This window comes from Chrysochloris asiatica, unplaced genomic scaffold (assembly GCF_000296735.1).
Source record: "Chrysochloris asiatica unplaced genomic scaffold, ChrAsi1.0 scaffold00101, whole genome shotgun sequence".
In the NCBI taxonomy this organism is placed as follows: domain Eukaryota; kingdom Metazoa; phylum Chordata; class Mammalia; order Afrosoricida; family Chrysochloridae; genus Chrysochloris; species Chrysochloris asiatica.
Window position 1 is genome coordinate 3,456,118 of NW_006408619.1, and position 18,828 is coordinate 3,474,945.

The following is an 18,828-nucleotide window of genomic DNA, read 5'->3' on the forward strand; positions in this document are numbered from 1 at the left end:
AAAGGTTTTCAGTAACATGTTTTCTAGGTGAAATTGTTTCTCAGGATTCTTGGTTTGGCAAATGTCAAAAATACTTCAGCAACTGAAATTGGTTGTAGTATATAACAGCTATTTTGACAAGGTTTTGTTGAAATGTTGCATGTACATAAACACACAATAGTATTAAGAGTTGTATTCTTAGAAGTAAGTGTATTAAAGCCTATTTTTCTGCCTTTTGAAGAGCAAAAACATATATTTTGGGTACATTAATTCATTCTACTCCCCCTTTACATTAATATTTGCTTTGAAGATAATTTATCATAGTTGTACAAAATTTTGGCTTTTCCTTCTTGTAAAATTTGGAAATGACGTTTTACTTTTAATCTATTTCCATAAGATTAATAATTTCTAAATAAAACTGAAATACACATGCTTTAAGTAGAATGAAATATCTGTAACTTAAAAAAAGATCTTTGAAATGGTATTTAGCATTATGGATGCTAATTAATAAAATAGCTAATCAAAGTTAGAATGTTTATATAATCTAACATCTTTAATTCTCCTTTGTGTCATGTACATGTTTGTAAACATACATTTGCTCAAAAAGAGATCAAGGTTTCTTCCTGTTGTTGTCTGGAGTCCTGGTAATGGTGCTGTAGGATGAACACTGGAATACTAAAGACAAGGTCAGCAGTTCAAACCCAACAGCTCTCGGAAACCTTATACAATGTCACTGTGACTCCGAAGTGGCTCAATAGCACCGAACAGCAACAGTAGTTGTCTAGGAACGCTGGTGGTCCAGTGGGTTAAAATTGAAAGGTTGAAACTGCTCTTCGGGAGCAAGATGAGGCATACTCGGTCTAGAAGGCTTCCCACCCTCAGAAACCCTGCGTAGCAGTTCTGCTTTGTCCTAATGTCGGGTTCTGGGAATCCCAGTCACCTCTGGCTGTGGGAGACAGTTAACTAGTCACTGTGCTGTCCTCCGGGCTTCATGGGTAGTGTCACTCACTCTCTGGTTAACCACCTGAAACCTTTCCTTTGTTTTTGCATGGGACATTAACAACTTCACAAATAATCATAATGTAGCCTTTTACTCTTATTGTAATAAATATATATTTATACTTAAACTGGCCTATAGAATTTCTATATCTGAAACACAGAAGGGAGATTTGCACTTTAAGTTATATATAAAATTGTTGTTGTTAAGTGCCATCGAGTCGTTTCTGATTCATAGCGACCCTGTGTAGGGTTTCCAAGGAGCGACTGGTGAGCTTGAACCACCAACCTTGCTGTTCAAACCAAGTTTGCTGTCCAGCGCTTTAACCCACAGCGCCACACCAGGACTCCTCTATAGGATATGCTATGGAATACTTACCTTTGTTGGAAACAGAATACGCCTGTTATCATTACTGCCTGTGTTGGTGACATACTGCATCACTGATGTCATGTGACTGAAGTCATGTGACCACTGACCACATCCGTGCTCAGTGGGCATCCCAACTGTTGGCCCTTAAAAATTGTGAGTTTTTTTTTTTTTTAAGTGCCTCTGTGACCCTGTTTCTTCATTTATAAAAGGAAAATGGTACCTCATAGGTCTCTTAGGGTAAAATGAAGACCTGTTTGTAACTTAGTGTGAAACTTGGCAAGTTCTGTCATTTGGAGAGCAGGGAAAGAAGGCTCAATGGAACGGTGATACCCACTCAGCTGTATGCAAATCTGGTGTCTCTTTGCTCCATGATTTAGTTTTCTTCTGACTTACAGTTTCCTGGGCAGCTTCACCACGATACTGTGGCAGGGATGCCCTGAAACCACAGGGAAATTGAGTGCAATTCACACACTGAATGTGTGTGTGTGAGTCATTAGAATTACAACTGCCCTATGATATATTATGATATATATATGTGTATTTTTTTTCCCCCTGCTGTTATGTGCTGTTGAGCTGGTTCTGATTCGTAGCAGTCCTGTATAGGGTTTTGGCGACTGTATGAACAGAAAGCCTCATCTTTCTCCTGCGAAGCAACGTGTCATCTCTAATACCAACCTTGTGGTTCATAGTCCAGTGCTTATTATACGGAGCCACCACAGTCCTATAATATCTAGTCATAATGTATTGAACATCCACTTGGGGGTGAGGGGCACACATTATTCTAACACTTAGCATTTATGCCCATTTGGTCCTTACAGCAAACCTCATACTCCCATTTTACGGATGAGGAAATTGAGGTGCTGAAAAGATTCAAGATCAAATAGTAGATGGTCAAGGTAGTAGTAAGTGATCAACCAAGTCTGTTAGACTTTTCTGCTCATGTTCTAACATGACCTTATGAAAGTTTTGTTTTTAGTTGCTTGCAAAATTTATTATTAAGTGGCGTTGAGTCAGTTCCAACACAGAGAGACTCTGTATAGGGTTTCTGAGGAGCAGCTGGTGGGTTTGAGCTGCGACCTTGTGGTTCACAGTTCAGCGCTCATCCTACAGAGCCCCTTAGAACAAACAAAACACTGCCCCAGAAGTAAGTGTTGAAATAGTCATTCCTTTGCTCTATCCATCCTAGCTGTTAAGGGTGGAGTGCAGCACCCTGTCAAAAATAAAAAAGGGGAAGGAAAATAAAAGCTAAGAACATCAGTGCTGAAGTGTCTAGTGACTTTGTGGATGTGTGAGTACATGTCCGTCTATAATTAGCCTAGTAGTGTGGCCCTTCTCTGGTAGTTCGCCTCTCAGACTCCAGCTCAGTGGGGCTGTGGTTAAGTTTGTGTAACTCATAGAGGCTTGGCAGTGGCACTGTTGTGATGATGTGGTTTCACAGAAGATATTGCGATAGCCCCCAAATAGGGAACTAGGTAGTGCTGCTCCTTGTCAGAAGTAGACTCAGGAAAACACGCTTTGGGGGAAGTCTGACTTGGGTGTTGCTCTCTACTCTTAAAGCTACAGTATGAAGTCAAGTCTGAAATAGGATGGGCTTGCGATGTTCGTGGTGCTTGGGCGGACATATGTGAGTATCGGCTTCCAGATGGATTCATTGCCAGTCTTGCTTATTCTCTGACATTTTCTCAGCCTTTTGCTATGTGTCAGTAAGAAGCGACTTTGAGCTCCACTGAATGACGACGAGGGTGGTTAGTAGTGGAGAAGTGTCTCTCTCTGCAGTTGATTTGGCAGGGTTTCACACACATTAGCATCACACCCAAACTTTTTGGGAGTTGCTGCCTGCTAGGAAAGGTAAGAAGGCAGAGCATGACTGGTGGTGTTTGTGGCAGACCAGCTAAGAAAGTCACTGAAATGCACCCTGGCCTTAACGAATTTTTTCTGTGCCCGGTACAGAACCCTGTAAACCTTGGGTTCCTGGACCAGCCGTGCATATTCTGTTTGGATGCTGTAATTATAATCTCTAAGCGGGGGCTTCTAATTTGTGTTTTTCTGTAGCTGAAAGTTTGCTATGAATCCTGGGAAATCTGTTGTAATAGGAAACCTAATAGACTGAGTCTGGTGACTGTTGTATCAGACTTACAGTGTGTATACTTTGTATGTTGTCATAGTTTGAAATTGTGAGACAGGTGTGTATCATTGTGGGTAGGAGCGAGAGCACCTGACTCTGGATACAAACATTGACCTTTTCATTTCTTTGCTTGCTGTGTATTCTTGGGCCAATTAGCCTTGAGTCTCACTTTCCTCTTTCCTCATGTGCAAAAGGCACCTGCCTCAAAGTTGTTGTGACAATTAAAAATAGATAACATTTGTCTAGCACCGTACTGAATATTAAGTTCCTGCTTTTTTGTTGCTTGGTTTCCTTCTCTGCCTTCTTCCTTTTTTAATGGTTTCTCCCCACATTGAGACTAAAATCCATATTCTTACTAGGCACCACAGAGCTCTTTGAGATCTGAACCCTGGCCCACTCTCAGACTTCATTTGAGAGCGTTCTCCTCACTCTCATTGCTTTCTGCACAGTCACTGCTAAAACCACGTGGGAGCCATGTCTGACTACCCCTGGCTTCACATGGGGGTAAGAGAATCGAACTCAAAATCAGCCCAAGGCTGATTTCTTTGAAGCTGAGATCAGACAGGCCTCCACCTCCAGCCTTCTTTCCCCTAGTCCGACACCATCCATCCCTTCCCCAGCATGCTCTGCTTCACATCTGAGTTTGATTATCCACTGCAGTGCCACACAGAACTCCTAACAGTACTACAATACTTGTGATTACAGGCTTTATTAGGGAAGTGAACCGGGCACAATTCAGAACCAAAACCACCTCAAGGATGCAGCAGTTCTCCCGTCAGGAACACCTCTGTCTGCAGACTGCAGGCACGCCTCACTCTCATCTTCTGCTTTTCAGCCTGTGGTCCCAGTCTCCCACCCATGGACCTAGAACCCACAGATGCTCTGTCTGTCCATGCCACTCTGTTTCTCCTGCTCTCTCACCTCTTCTGTCGCCTCTTGATGTCTCATGCTCCACTCATGCTCTTCTTTCTTAATGGTCCTGGGATGCTTCTGAAATGGCTCCTTTTAAGCTTACCTGAAGGGCAACACTGACCAATGCCAGCCTTAGAGGCCTGTACACCTTATTTGCATGTTCCCATGCAATCACTTGGTGGGAATGAAGAAGCCTTTGGATCGAAAAGCCTTATCAACTAAAATCCAAAGCACTGCAGCCAGACCGGGCAGGTTCTAGCCATCACAGGGTCTTTGCGATTGTGATCCACTGCTTGCTATGTTCTGTCCCAGTAACTCCACGTGCTGACTCTTTCATCTGATTCAACAGCACCTGTCTCTACCTTTAACTGTATCCTTCTAGGCTGTAAGCACCATTACAGCAAGCACCTTGGTGGTGGTGGTGGTGGTGGTGGTGGTGGTGGTGATGTGCCGTGGAGTCAGTTCCGACTCAGAGCGACCCTGTACAGGGTTTCTGAGGCTGTAAATCTTTACGGGAGCAGAAAGCCTCATCTTTCTCCTGTGGAACAGCTGGTAGTTTCGACCTTGGCTGCTGTGTATTCATCAGTGTATTTCTAGCATCCGTAAAAACTTATCTGGCTCATAGCAGATACTACATGAATAGTTGTTGAGTGGATGAATGAATAAGTGTATATCCCAGACCTTTCTTTTTATGAAGGTAATAATAATTTGAGGTATATTGAAATAAAATATGCTCTCATGCGGCACTATAGGATAAGCATTAGATTGCTAATCACAAAGTCGGCAGTTCAAAACTACCATCTACTCTTTGGAAACCCTGTACAGGATCTCTATGAGTTTGAACCAACTCCATGGCACTTAACAACAACAACATAAAGATTCCAGAGATTACCAGGTCCCAGAGCAAATAGGTTTTAATGCAATGAAAACTCCTGTGTAATGTTATTTTTCCACAGGCTTTTGGGGACATTTTGTCAGTAATAAAAAAATACCTGTATGAATAGTTGGAAACAAGTATTCATATAGAAGAGCCTAGTACATCTTCATTTCCTGAGCAAGTGTTTTTATACAGTAGCTCAGTCCCCTCCTAGTTCATCAAGTTAGGATTTGCATTTTAAATTTCATGAGACTATCACTCCCTCATACCATTTGAAAATATAATCTTAAAACATTTTGCTTTTATCCTTCTTGTATAGCTCAGTAATCCACATATATTACTTTGGAGTAAATGGATTACTTGGAATGAATTTTAAAATTTGTATTTTAGCCTTCTTTTGGCTGTGTGAAACCTCAGTTGTTTGACATAAACATTCCATCTATATGCAATATATTAACCTTATCACTTCTAAGATTAACTATACTTAAAATAAACCTGCTTTATAGTTGTGTTATTTTTATTATGTAATGTGAATTACTTCCTGGCAGAAATATATCGCATTTCTGCAGAAGCAGTAAATTATAGGCAATGTGAAAAAAGTCACATTTAATGTTTTAGACAAAGTGTTTCTTTATTTGACCTCTATGAATTCAATTCAACAACTAAATTATGAAAAGTACTGAATTAGAGCAGTGTGCTAAATAAAAATGCACACTGGCCTCACTAAGTGTAGGTTCATTCCTGGAGTGTGAGTGGCACTAGGTTGGCATGAGTATAGTCAAGTGGACTCTATGCCTAACAGTGTAGGGGTCCTGAACTAAGAAAGCTAGAGCGTGATGACGTCCTCGTGTTCAAAGTTATCAGTCTCTAAAATTCAAACAAATCACTTACTGAGAGAAACAAGGGATCTTCACAGTGGATAGATCACTAGTTGGTTTAAATTTCGCTGTTACACTGGAATTACGGATTCATATTTAACTCAAGCCTTCATTAGTTTCAAATGACTTTTCCGTAATAAGATTAGAAGACATGGATGCACATTGAGTCTCTCTCTTGATTAGCTTATTTAGATTTGTTTTCTGTTTAAGTAACCATATAGAATTTCTCTGTGTTTTTGCTCCGTTGAGAATGCTAACGAAAGTCTTGGCATTTGAAAGCCTTGTATGTCTCTCCGGTGTTTAGATGATATTGGAGTTTCCTTCCTGATCTGTTTTCTATCATCAATGAGACATTACTTTATTCACTTATATTATTCTTCCTGTTTCCGTTCACTTTGTAAGCATTTTATCTGTTTCCCAAACCTCGAATTCAATTGTAGTTAGCAGTGGTTAGGCATACCCATATTTCTCCTTCTTTCCCTCCTTTCCGCCATCCCTTAGAGCTCTTGCTCTCTGTTTCATTAAGTAATGTCCAGCACTAACTAAGAAAATGCAGAGCAGTTAATTGTTGTGGAATAGGCGGAGACGCAAGCCCTGAGAGAGATCCACATAGCTTGTAAGTTCCAATAACAGCTAAACCGAAATCACAATCTAATCACTTGTACCTAAGTCAGCTGTTGAATGAAAATGTTGAAAAAGAGCAACTGAGCCGAGAGATTGGTTAGCCCGGGATTGTTTCTTAGGTGTGTGGTGGTGATCTGAGGATGAACTAAATATAACTCTCCTGGAGTCTGTGTTCAGACTTCTGTGTCATGGTTGATTTCTCCTGTGTTCATTTTAAGTAACTCCGTGACAACCACGCCTTGCTCTGTCTCTGGCGTATGCCAGAATAAGGAGGCTAGCAAAGAGAGAGAACGATCGTTTATTGTTTTAACTTATGCCTCGTAATGTTGCTCATAATCCATCACCATAAGACAGTTTCTTTACCAGATATTACCTCCCACGTTGTGCAGAGCTTTTTAGACATGAAACTGTTTTCCTGTGTTTACCATTTGCTTTTAAACCACTAACCAGTGTTCTATATTAGTTCATTTCTGGGTTTTTTGTTTGGTTTTTTAAATAATAAAACAAATGAAGGCTACAGTCGACTCTGTCTTTTAACTTTTGAGCATTTCTTTATTGAAAAACTTTCCATTGTGATTGGGTGTGAAACGTGACAGAGCAAATTGGTTTTCAGTTAACCACTTGTTGGACATTTTTTGTTTTACCACGTGGATTATTATAGTCTATCCGCAACCTTCCCGCTTCCTCCCTGGGTTTTGCCACTCTCCTTTTGAGCTGGCCTGCTGTCATGCTTGATCCCTGAGCAAATGCTGCCCCTTTGATCTCATATGGTTGAGATCTCCCTGGAGTCTATTTACCTTTATGCTGGTTTCTCTTTTGGCTGAAAGTTGAGCCACGGGGGTAAATTCAGTTCCAGGCTGAAGAGTGTCTTAGAGCAGTAGTCTCAGGGCTTCCATCAGCTTCTACCCCATCAGTAAACCTGACCTTTGTCTATGGTTGGAAGTTTGGTTCCACATTTTCCTCTCACTTTAACCAGGACGCTAGATTGGGATCCAGGCACCATTGAGTTCTTCTCGTTTCAGGGTCCTTAGGATCCTTTAATATTGTAAGTTGAGACTTAAGGATTTTTCTTCAGTTCTTTCAGTTTGGGAAATGTTAAACATATTCTTCCCTTTTGGTTTTCTTATCTTTCACAGACATCATTATACTTTAAGATCTTGACATTTTCTTTTTGATGATGAGTGCAACACCATATTCCTTTCTCGATTCACAGTGGCCTGTATCAGCCCATTTCATTACATGAATTCCTAGGGCATCCATCTTTTTGCATTCCATTTCATTTTTTGACAGTTTCCAATTTTCCTAGATATATACATTCCGTGTTCCAATTATCAATCCATGTTTACAGGTGTTCCTCCTCATTTTACATTGTGCCCATCAGCAAATGAAGGTCCTAAAATCTTTACTCCATTGCATCATCATGGTTAACTCTGCTTTGAGAAGGCATCTCTTCCTCAGATGTTTTTGAGTGCCTTCCAACCTGAAGGGCTCATATATCACAGTATTCTGGTGATATTCATAATGTGTCAGTATTCCAGTGCTATCTGGCAGTGTCCCTCTGGTATTCATAAGGTTTTCATTAGCTAAACATTTTGAAGAAGTCTGTGTCTCATTCTTCCTAGTCTGTCTTATTCTGGAAGCTCAGATGAAATCTATTATTTAAAATACCAGTGACATAGCTTCCAGCATCACAGAAACACAGAAGGCACCCACTGTATGACGGACAGACAGACGAGTGGTGAATTGCGCCAGAAGGTTTCCTCTGTTGCCTGGTAATGGTGATATTTGAGAGGCTCTCAAAAAATCTTGGAAGTTTTTCATTATCTTTTAATTTTATTTACCACAAACTTTTGGAAGCCCCCTTTGTAGTATATTTAACTTCATTTGAGCTTGCATACAAGTAAAGAAGAGATCATTGTCCTGTTAGGCATCAACCTGTGTTTGGTTAGCTCAGAAGAGGGAGCATGCTCTTGGAGTTGTGGTTGAACTAGATATAACTCAAGGCTTTCAGGTGTGGCGCTGTGGACTAATGCTTTAGACTGCAAGGTTGGTAGTTCAAGCTCACCAGGCGCTCCTCCGAAACCCTGTACAGGTTCGCAATGGGTCAGAACTGATTCTACGGCACTTACGGCAAGAAAAAGGTGCCCGATGACACACAGATTGACCGTCTCCAGATAATTATGACATCATCCTTTGTGTATATCTTGTAATATGTTCTGGGTTCTAGTTGAGTGTGAAAATATAAGAACCTCCTAGGACTTCCCCGTGCTGTCTGTTGTCGTAGTGATGTGGTAGTGCCTATATACGTAACTTAACTGCTGCAGCTACTAACCAAATACACGATCCTTCCTTCAGAACAGTGTTCTTCTCCTTCTGGTGAAAATGAAAGGTGCTCGTGCTCTTGCTTGACTCTCTTAACAGCATTTATGTTCCTTCATCTATAAAGCTCACTCTTCTCATTCTTCAAAAAGCTTACCTGACACCAGATTGCCTCTTACTCCACTAAGTGAAACAACCAGAATTTCTTATACATTCATGGGTGTGCTTTTTCATCACTCCAGACGTGTCTCGGTTACAATGGAGTCATTGTGTCCCTTATCCAATGTCCATTGTAGATGCCCATGCGTAGTCTTCTCTCGGCTAGAGATACACTGCTGAGGGACAGCTTGGTCCCGAACTAGTCCTAGGGAGCATTCTCATCAAGAGAACACTGAGTTGATGTTGTGTAAGTCCAGAGGACTATGACTTCAAAATAGGAAATACGAGGGGACATCAAAAGTCTGTAGAAAAATGGAATTAAAGGATAATGGAATTTTTTCTGTAACCTTTTTGAAGCCCCCACATATGATGATGTTGTTGTTGTTATGTGCCGTGGAATTGGTTCCGACTTGTAGCAGCCGTGTACAGGGTTTCCGAGGCTGTAGATCTTTATGGGAGCAGAAAGCCTCATCTTTCTCCCGCAGAACAGCTGGTTGTTTCAAACTGCTGACCCTGAAGTTAGTAGGCCTATTCATAACCACTACACTACCAGAGAGATATTGTCTATTTTTGGAATTAGAGACTGTTTAGATATTTATGATTTTCTGGGAAATACGGATTTCCAAGCTTGGAGAGCCTCAAAAAAAGGAATGCACTTTTTCATTTCCTAAGCCTTGTTGTCGTTAGGTGGCATCGAGTCGGTACTGACTCATAGCGACCTTATGCACAGCAGAACGAAACACTGCCCGGTCCTGGGCCAACCTCACTATTGTTGCCACACTGGAGCCCAGTGATGCTTCCCTTTGGCGCTCTAGTTACTGATTGGTTAGTCATTTCCAGGTTTTGTTGCAGTTATAGTTGTAGCAGACATTGTTTTGTTTAGAGCTTTACCAGACTTTCTTAGTGACCCAGTGAGGATTTTATAAAGAACTTAACAGAGCAAGCGTATTTGCTTCAACGCGCCTTTCTCAGTGGGACCTTCTCTGAACCACAATTAAAATCACAGTCCCTGTCTGCTGATCCTTTCCCACAGCTCTTGTTTTACTTACTTGTCTTCATCGCCAGGTTTCCCTTGATAATTACAGAAGCTCCATCAGGACAAGGGTTTTCATTTGTGCACAGTGCTTTTAATAGTGCCTGGCCCATCAGTGCTCATTTGAATGCTTGTTAGACTTTTCCCAGACCTTTGGGCAAAGTGGATTTGTCGTCATGTCAACACAACTGATGTTCATGGAGGAGGCCATTGTATTGACTGCTCTTGTGGGATCCTGGGCCTAGGAAGCAAGATAAACCCATAGGGACTGATGCCTGGAAAGAGAGGCAGCTCTGGTAACAGAAGCACAAGCCACTGGAAAGAGTGTGAGCGAAGTAAAAGTAAATAAAATAGCCTGTGGTATGGAAGGAATTTCTCTAAAAGTTAGATCCTGACAGTGAAATTCTTCGATGATGAGTAAGTAGCATTGTTGTTGTTAAGTGCTGTTCTGACCCATAGCGACCCTGTATAGGGTTTCCGAGGAGCAGCTGGTGAGCTTGAACTGTCGTCCAGCACATTGACCCACAGTGCTACACCAGGGCTCTAGTGAATAGTTGTTGTGGTTATGTGCTGTGGAGTTGGTTCCGACTCATGGTGACCCTGTACAGGGTTTCCAAGGCTGTAAGTCTTTACGGGAGCAGAAAGGCTTATCTTTCTCCCCCAGAACAACTCGTAGTTTCGAACTGCTGACCTTGAGGTTAGCAGCCTGATTCGTAACCACTACGCTGCCAGAGCTCCTTAATGAACAGTAGCAAGCTTGATAAAATACTCCACTGGACACCAAATGAACTATGCCGGGGTTTTTTTGTTTTTTTTTTTTAATCTAATGCTGAACCCCTGTTGTGGCAAATAGCCCCCTGAACTCTCTTACATTTGATTCATAGAGAATGATCGTAAACAGGTTTTATTTTCAGTGATGTTTTCTTGTTGGGCTATGACTTTCTGTGGTAATCTCAATAAGCAGAAGCAGAGATGTGAATAATGTCTGTCAGACAATTAATTAGTGACTGACATCAATCTCATCTCGGAAGTTGAAATTACAGAAAAGTTCCTTCTCCCTAACTGGGTATAGTTGAATGTGTTCTTAACTGACTCATTCAGTTGAACTTTCAAATGATTATCTTATAGTTATTATATGCAGAATAGAGCCACTTGTCAACACAGAAAACGTTTCGCGTCGCATAAACTAAACTTATTTTATGCTTTTGTTGTGGACCCACTCGGGTATGGAAATCAGCCAACTTTGGTACCCTGAGCCATTGGGTGTGATTCTCCTTTTTGTTACAGGTTTACCTCTGTAGCTTATTATTTGTTTAAAAAATTGCAATTTTCCCTAAGTGAGTTGCTGATGATACAGATTATACATATTAGAAAAAAAACTGGAGAAAGAGTTGAAGTAATTTGTAACATTTATCAGTAGATGTCTATTTTTCCTTCTTTACTGTCTTTAATTTCAAACCACAGTAGTGATCTGCAACATAACCTTCTGTTAGAATCTCTGAGATACATTTCCAGTGTACTGGTTCCTTACATGGTATATAAACAGTATGATATGGGGAATTCCAAGGAGGTTCATGTTGTAGAGAAAGGAGTAATTAAGAGACAGTCAAGATGAGGAAAAGGCTGATGAAAGATATCATCTATTATTGTGCTAGTATAGTTGGTTCTTCAGATAATTTTCTCTGATTCTCAAAACAGTGCTTGAATTGTAGTATCCCTGTTTTGCAGATAATAAAAATCAAGGCTCAAAGAAGTTAGGACATGTCTAACGTATCTGTTCAATTGTGCATTTCACCATATATATACCTAACTAACAGGAAAGGTTCACCAGACCAAGGATGAGGACTTCAGAATTTTATCAAAATGCAGTGAACCCAGACGGGGCTGCTGAACACTTGAAACCTGAACCAAAGTATAGTCATTGAGGAGTGTGTGCTTCACCCCTGATTATCTTAGTATTGTACTCCAAGATTCTTTCAGCTGGTGAAATATGCAGGCACAATGGGCATAAATCTGCCTTCTAGAAGTTGGGATGGAATCAGAGCTGCTGTGGCCCTCAGCAGAAGAAATCCACTTATTTTGTTCTAATTGGCTTTTAGTAGAGGAAATTCCTAGAGACCCACATAAAGGGAGGGTCATGTTTTGAGTCCTGTCTCAGGGGGAACTTGTCATCTCCCTGTGTATGTAGTATATGCTTTTAGGGATATGACTGAGTGTGTCTATTTGTTCATTAACTTTTTAAAAAATGTAACTGGAAATTCTTGTTTTACTAAGTGCTTTATTTACCATCGGATTTGATGAATATTTTGACAACTGTAGAATAGTCTGGCAATTGTATTCGATTTTTCTATAGAGTTGACATTGGGAATTTTGAGAATGCTTCTGAAAAAAAAACCAGAAGTTGGAGGAACACAGTCTGGGCTAAAATCGCTGGTTCTTAACTTTACGATATAATTGACTGCGGTTGGTGTATGATAATACTTACTTTAAACATTGGTAGTTTTTTTTTTTTTTTTTTTTTAACTTTTTATTGTGATTTGGATGCAAGCTTATCCAGCAAATTGGCATTCTAGTCAACAGTTGATGCACATTTTATGACACTGATTGCAGCCCCCACAATGCAACAGCGCTCTTCCCACTCCCTTCCAGTGTTGACTGTTTCCATCCTTCCCTCTTGAAAAGCCTTCTGAGTTTGGTCACTGGGCATGTGCTGCTCCTTTGCTCTCAGATGATTGGTTGTTGTAAGCGAGTGTACCGTACCGCCCTGGTATCATTATTGTCATATGCCTGAGAGTTGAGTGGCAGAGCTGAGTTAAAGTCCGGCCTAAAGAGCCTTCATGGACTCGAGTGTCACGGGTTCTGCCAGTCTCTCTCAGACACCAGTAGACCTAGGTTTTATGTTTTTGCTTTTTTTTTTAAGTTTACTCTATGTTTTTCTCCTACCCTGTCAAGGACCTCCTGTTACGATCCCTTTTAGAGCTCTCAGCAATGGTATCTGGCACCATCTGGTTCTTCTGGCTTCAGGGTCATGGAGGCTGGGGTTCTTGTGGACCATTAGTCCTCTGGACTATTAAAAACAAAGTCTTACTCATCCATGCTTCTATTGATAACTAGATGAAAACCATTCTCCTTGTCCTTCCTCATTATTTTGTTGTTAGCATAATATTAACTGTTTCAAGAGCCGAGACTGAACTGTATCATGGCGGGGGAAAACAAAACAAAACAACAGCAAAAAAAAAAAAAACAACAAAAACCCAAAGCCTCTGTAGGAAGTGCAGTTTTGACTTAGCCGCCTTGTGTGGAGAACCAAACACTTAGTTATGCGCCTATAGAGATGGAGCGCTACACATCAGCATCCCGCTGCAGAGCCCCCTTTTGGAAGCAGGCAGGTTAGATCCTTTCTGTAAGACACAGAGGGCTAAGCGTGGCTTGGGAGTTCAAAGGCATATATACTCACCAGAATTTGCTTCGTTGCAGGGAGAATGCTGGAGAACCAGATGCCTGGAGCAGTTTGTCCTATGAGATACCCTACGGAGACTGTTCTGTGAGGCACCATCGAGAGCTGGGCATCTATACATTAACATCTGAGTCTGGAGCACCTCGAGAACCCCCATTTCCTGGAGACAGCTGCACTGGGCATATTTTTAAACTTAGGAACATCCAACAGCAGCTAATGGTAAGGAAGAAATGTCTGTGTTCAGGCTTTTGTGAGGTTTGCCCCTCTCCCCTGATTGACCTTGCCACAATTATAGCATGAAAAGGCTTCTCCCCAAGACTGTGAAACCGGGGAAGCCAGACTAGCAATTGTAAGTGTTCCCACCTACAGATTCAGACTTAGTGTGTGCCTGTACCAATAGGGAGACAAAGGAATTTGTCCATGGCTATTCCCAGGTGTAGAATGTTGGAAGATAAACATAAGCACACACATTAGAGATACAAAAATAAGATCATCAGCTGGAGTGAAATTTTCTGGCATAAAAGGGAATTTGTCTATTTGGTTTAACTTTATAAAGCTCTATGAGCAGTGGAGGCAGAGAAGAGGACATGGAGAGATAGAGGACTCTAGACTCATGGAAAGAGAAAGGCTGTGTGCTGGTGGCCAGGAGGCAGGCTTGCAGAATGTGCCCTTTGTTTATTTAAATTATATATTCCTGAGTGTTTTTGTGTATATCCCCCAAACAAACAAACAAAAACAAAGGGAATAGAAGCAAATAATGTTGAATGATGACATACAGAGGAGACTGTAATCATTGCAATGAAACGATGAGTGTAAAACCAATGTTGTCCCGCGTAAACTATCACCCAATTCACAATAAAAACTTAAAAAAAAAAAAAATCTGTGAGCAAAATAATTTCTACGATTGTTGCTAAAGAACATGAACCAGGTTTGCTCAGGAATAAAGCCTTTTTACAACTATTTCCATGAGTAATGATGGTGTTAACTATATTTAAATTGATACTTGCATGGTAAAAATATCACTAAAAAAAATAAAGATTTTATAGTCCACTCAAGCCTTCAAGATAAAGTTGTTGCCAGACATAAAAACATTACTACTCCCTAATAGCATTTATTATGCATAATATAAACGTCATATGGGTGCATCTCGCTAGACCATAATATCAGCAAGGCTAAGTTTAGATCATTTTTCTGTCCAGTTTGGTTCAGTGCTGATTTGATTTGGAAACAGCTTGACAGTAATTTCATTAAAGGTCACCTAGAGTCAGCGCAGTGCCAGAGGCCTCTTCCGGAGCAGGCATTTCTGAGACCAGAAGGCCAAGTGGCTTCAGTGCTGGCCTGTGTGGTGTGCCTGCCTCTGCCTTTCAGAACCGTGTTTGTTCCAGAACAGGTGTCATTTTGTTTTCCTCTGAAAGGACTGCCAGCAAATTAGAATGCCCTTCAGAGTTTTTCCTACCAGGTAGATGACCGTGTGCTTGACTATGGGAATCGTTAGCAGGTTGACACAAGAAGTGAAAAATGGGAAGAATGCTGGTGTTATCTGTGAGCTTCTAAAAGTCTTCGAGTGGCTTCTCCAGTTTCCTGGATGGCTCTTCATTAATGTTCACTCTTCAGTAGATGTAATGAGCATCTTTCATTACTTAAGAACACTGCCCCATTCGCAGTGGGCCAGAAGGAAGCTCCTTTTGAATACTCTAAGGGATATAGAGAACACTCAAGCTTTCAGTGACAATCTATTTTTCTTGAACTCTCTTACAGAAAAAAGACTTAAACACATTTGACACCTGCGTAGACTTTTGTACTAGACCCAGGGAACAGACAGGGGCAGTTGAAATGAGTCAGCAGTTTTTATTACAGCTCAGCATATTTACTGAGCCAGTAAATGAATGAGAGGGTGGAGGAAAGTAAATATGTTTGGCATTACCGCAGTAGATCTCATATTGAGTGCTGAACAAACCACCTGTTTTAAAAATAGATTGCCTTGGTGTTGAGCAAGTGGTATTTTTAAAAATACTAAAGTTTTTAGAGAGAGGCAGATGCATCCTAGTAAGTCTTGTATTTGATTTGTCCCATTTCTTCCTAGTGCTCATCAATACACATGTGTGGTTTTAGCCTAATTGTAATCTTTGATCAGCTACAGATTTTATTTTATTCATCATTTTATGCTTTCACGATTCCTGTATGGTCTTCCTTAGCATTTATATGCCTGCATAAAGACACCGTGATAATTTTAACCATTATTCTCATATTTGTTAGTTATATCTGTTTACATTAAAACTATATCTTAGAGTTACAAAAACGATTTTAAGATGGCCTGTAACATTCTGGTGTGGTGGTACTACAGGGTGATATACTGGTCCACAAGGTCTGTTTGAACCTCAAGGTCGGTGGTTCAAACCTACCAGCCGCTCCTCGGAAACCCTATAACAGGGTTGCTGTGAGACGGAACTGACTCAGCAGCACTTAACAACATGATATTTATTCTCAGGCCAAAGTTCTCTCAGAGAATGAACTGGCTTAGGTATCAATTAGGGTTACATGTTCTCATTGGACACAATAGCCAGCATCGGACAACAGAGGAACTGTTTGAATCAAAAATTAAAAAGACACTCTTTTATGCCACTCTTCTTAAAATTATTCATTCATCCCTGAAATTGTTAAGCTAGACAAGGTGGAGTGTATTTTTAGGATTAAAGTACAAGGTGTAACTCCTCGGTCAATATTTCAGATTTGGCTGCACCTTGAGATTGAAAAGAGCTTAGCATACTGTTTAAGATTCGTTCTTACTTGTACATGAGGCAAGACAGAAGCAACAGCCTCTTTCCCTACAAAAGGACTTGTCTGTGTGTGTGTCTGTCTCAGATGTTCATTTGCAGATAGTCACTTGTATTGTGTTTTGTGTATGTGTGTGTGTGTTTGTTTGTTTGTTTTTGTTTTTTTAAATAAGATAGTTGTGCCAGCGCCAAGGATTGGATGGGAACCTTTGGGTGGGGTTATGTTAATAATAGGCAAAGAGCAAGTGGGAAAGGAAAGGTGAGAATGGTTACAAAGATTACAATTAGGCTAAAATAAATCAGTGTCGCATAATTATCCATGTAGAAACTGTTGAATGGGTGTGTTTTCTCAACAGCACCAACTATAAGATAAATTATAAAGTAAGTAAGGTTGAGATTTAATTTTAATATTCTCTCTAAAGTAGGTTTATAATATAGCAAATAGTCATGTTGTATTAGATTCTTTGCCATTTTTACATTCCAGGCAGTGTGCAGGTATAAGATAGGAAAGTGGTATCAGGAACAAGAGAAAATCAATTTGTATTGATACAGAGCAATTTATCATAGGGGAGTCCAGAGGTGGTTCTGTAGGATAAGCACTCTACCACGAGGTCGATTTGAACTGCGAGGTTGGCAGTTCAGAGTCACCAGCTGCTCCTCAGAAACCCTATACAGGGTCGCTGTGAGTCGGAACAGACTCAACGGCATTTAACAATGACAATTATAGGACCTGAAATGACTGTGAATTCCGTCCAGCATGATCTGTGTTTATAGATGTGAGTGGCCTCTGTGTTCCCATGGACAGGTTTTTAAAAAGAAGTATCTTTTCTTTCTTCTAGAAAACACACCTCAAGCAGATGGACAATCTTACGCCCTTAATGGTTACAGAACAGAATCCTTCAAATCTTCCCCGCGCCCCAGACACAGAAGGCCAGTCTCTTCCCTGTGTATCCGAGCTTGTGGACTGCCAGCAACGTCCTTCTCCCCCTAAAGATGCAGGTAGCCCTGCCTGCTGCCACGAGAGCCCTGCCAAGGGCCAGATAGATTGCTCCAGTGTTGTGTCAGGCATAGTTACGACAGAGAACACAGATAGTTCCTGTGAGGAAAAAAACCAAGGCCTGCAGAAACAAAAGGAAGAGGTGGAGACAGCGCCCACTGTGGACGGTGGCACCGTTTCAGATCAATACAGCTGCCTTCCGAACATGCCTGACTCTGGACAAACAGGCACGGGAGACCTTCCCGCCTGTGGAAACAGAAAGGAAGAGACTGGAACAAAATCTTCCCGGGCGACTGCAGACCAGGAGTCTCTGAGCAGTGGAGACCACATCGTGCAGGAAGACCTGGCTACAGCGCTGAGCACGGGCCAGCAGTTCTCTGGAGGTGAACTGACCGTTAGTTCCACAGCAGATGTCACTGGCCCAGAGACTTCAGGGGACATGGAACATGGTCTTCTGAACCCAGAGACCACCCTCCAGAAGAACATGCTGGAAGTAGGGGAAAGTACAAAGACAAGGACTGAGAACTGTAGTATCAGTACAGCAGGCGCCTCTGACGTCAAAGTCACCAGGAAACCTGGAGACACAGTCAGTACTCCGAACCGTGTCTCTGCCACCAGTGCCCTGGATGCTCAGGAACCGGCTGAGTCCTTACTTACGTTCAGTAGTGGAGACAATACTGTGGAAAACACTGCAAAAATACAAGCTTCACCAAGAAGTTACAAAGAGCGCACCAAGGCTCCGGTGGATCCGAGCTCTCTGGTCGTCCCAGCTGCTGTGAAAGAAAAGGCAGTAGGCTGCTCAGAACCTGCCGTTACCTCTGCAGACATGTGTGAGGCTAAGTCTCCTTTGGATTTACCCGTTCCTGGGCCTGAGGAAGATTCAGTACCAAACCAGAAATCAGAAACAAATTCACCACGTGTCCAAAGTCAGAGCAGCATGTCACCCGTCTGTCCTACAAGTGGAGTGGATAAACTCTGTGCTGACTCAGTGATTTCTGGTGGCTCCTTGACCAAACCTGACACAGTTGCCCATGCTGACCGTATGCTAACAGGGCTGCCCACTGCACAGGATCCACCCCCTGAGGTCCTCTGTGAAGACGCACGGGCCAGCAAGGTCATCACTGACCTTGTACCAGATGCCCAGGAACGCGGGGAGTCTTGTCTTCCCGAATATCTAGATAAAGAGGCCCCAGGAGGAGATGTGACTCGAGATAGAGCTGCAGCAGACTGGCGTGAGGTGGCTTCGCATCCACATTCAGTTGTCCCCACAGCTGAGGAAGAACTGGTGTCAGACCAGGCAGTGACATCAGGCATCGCAGTCTCACTGG

The 18,828-nt window shown here is 41.7% G+C and overlaps 1 protein-coding gene across 1 annotated transcript in view; it reads left to right on the forward strand.

Moving 5' to 3' along the window:
* The window catches only part of LOC102817667 (A-kinase anchor protein 13-like), a 162,716-nt gene extending 144,571 nt beyond the window's left edge, over positions 1–18,145 (forward strand). Inside the window, exons 5-6 of the mRNA XM_006867160.1 lie at positions 17,497–17,993; positions 18,119–18,145. Of these exons, the coding sequence (XP_006867222.1) occupies positions 17,497–17,993; positions 18,119–18,145 (524 nt within the window). The remainder of the gene's footprint in view (positions 1–17,496; positions 17,994–18,118) is intronic.
* Positions 18,146–18,828: the final 683 nt, after the last annotated feature.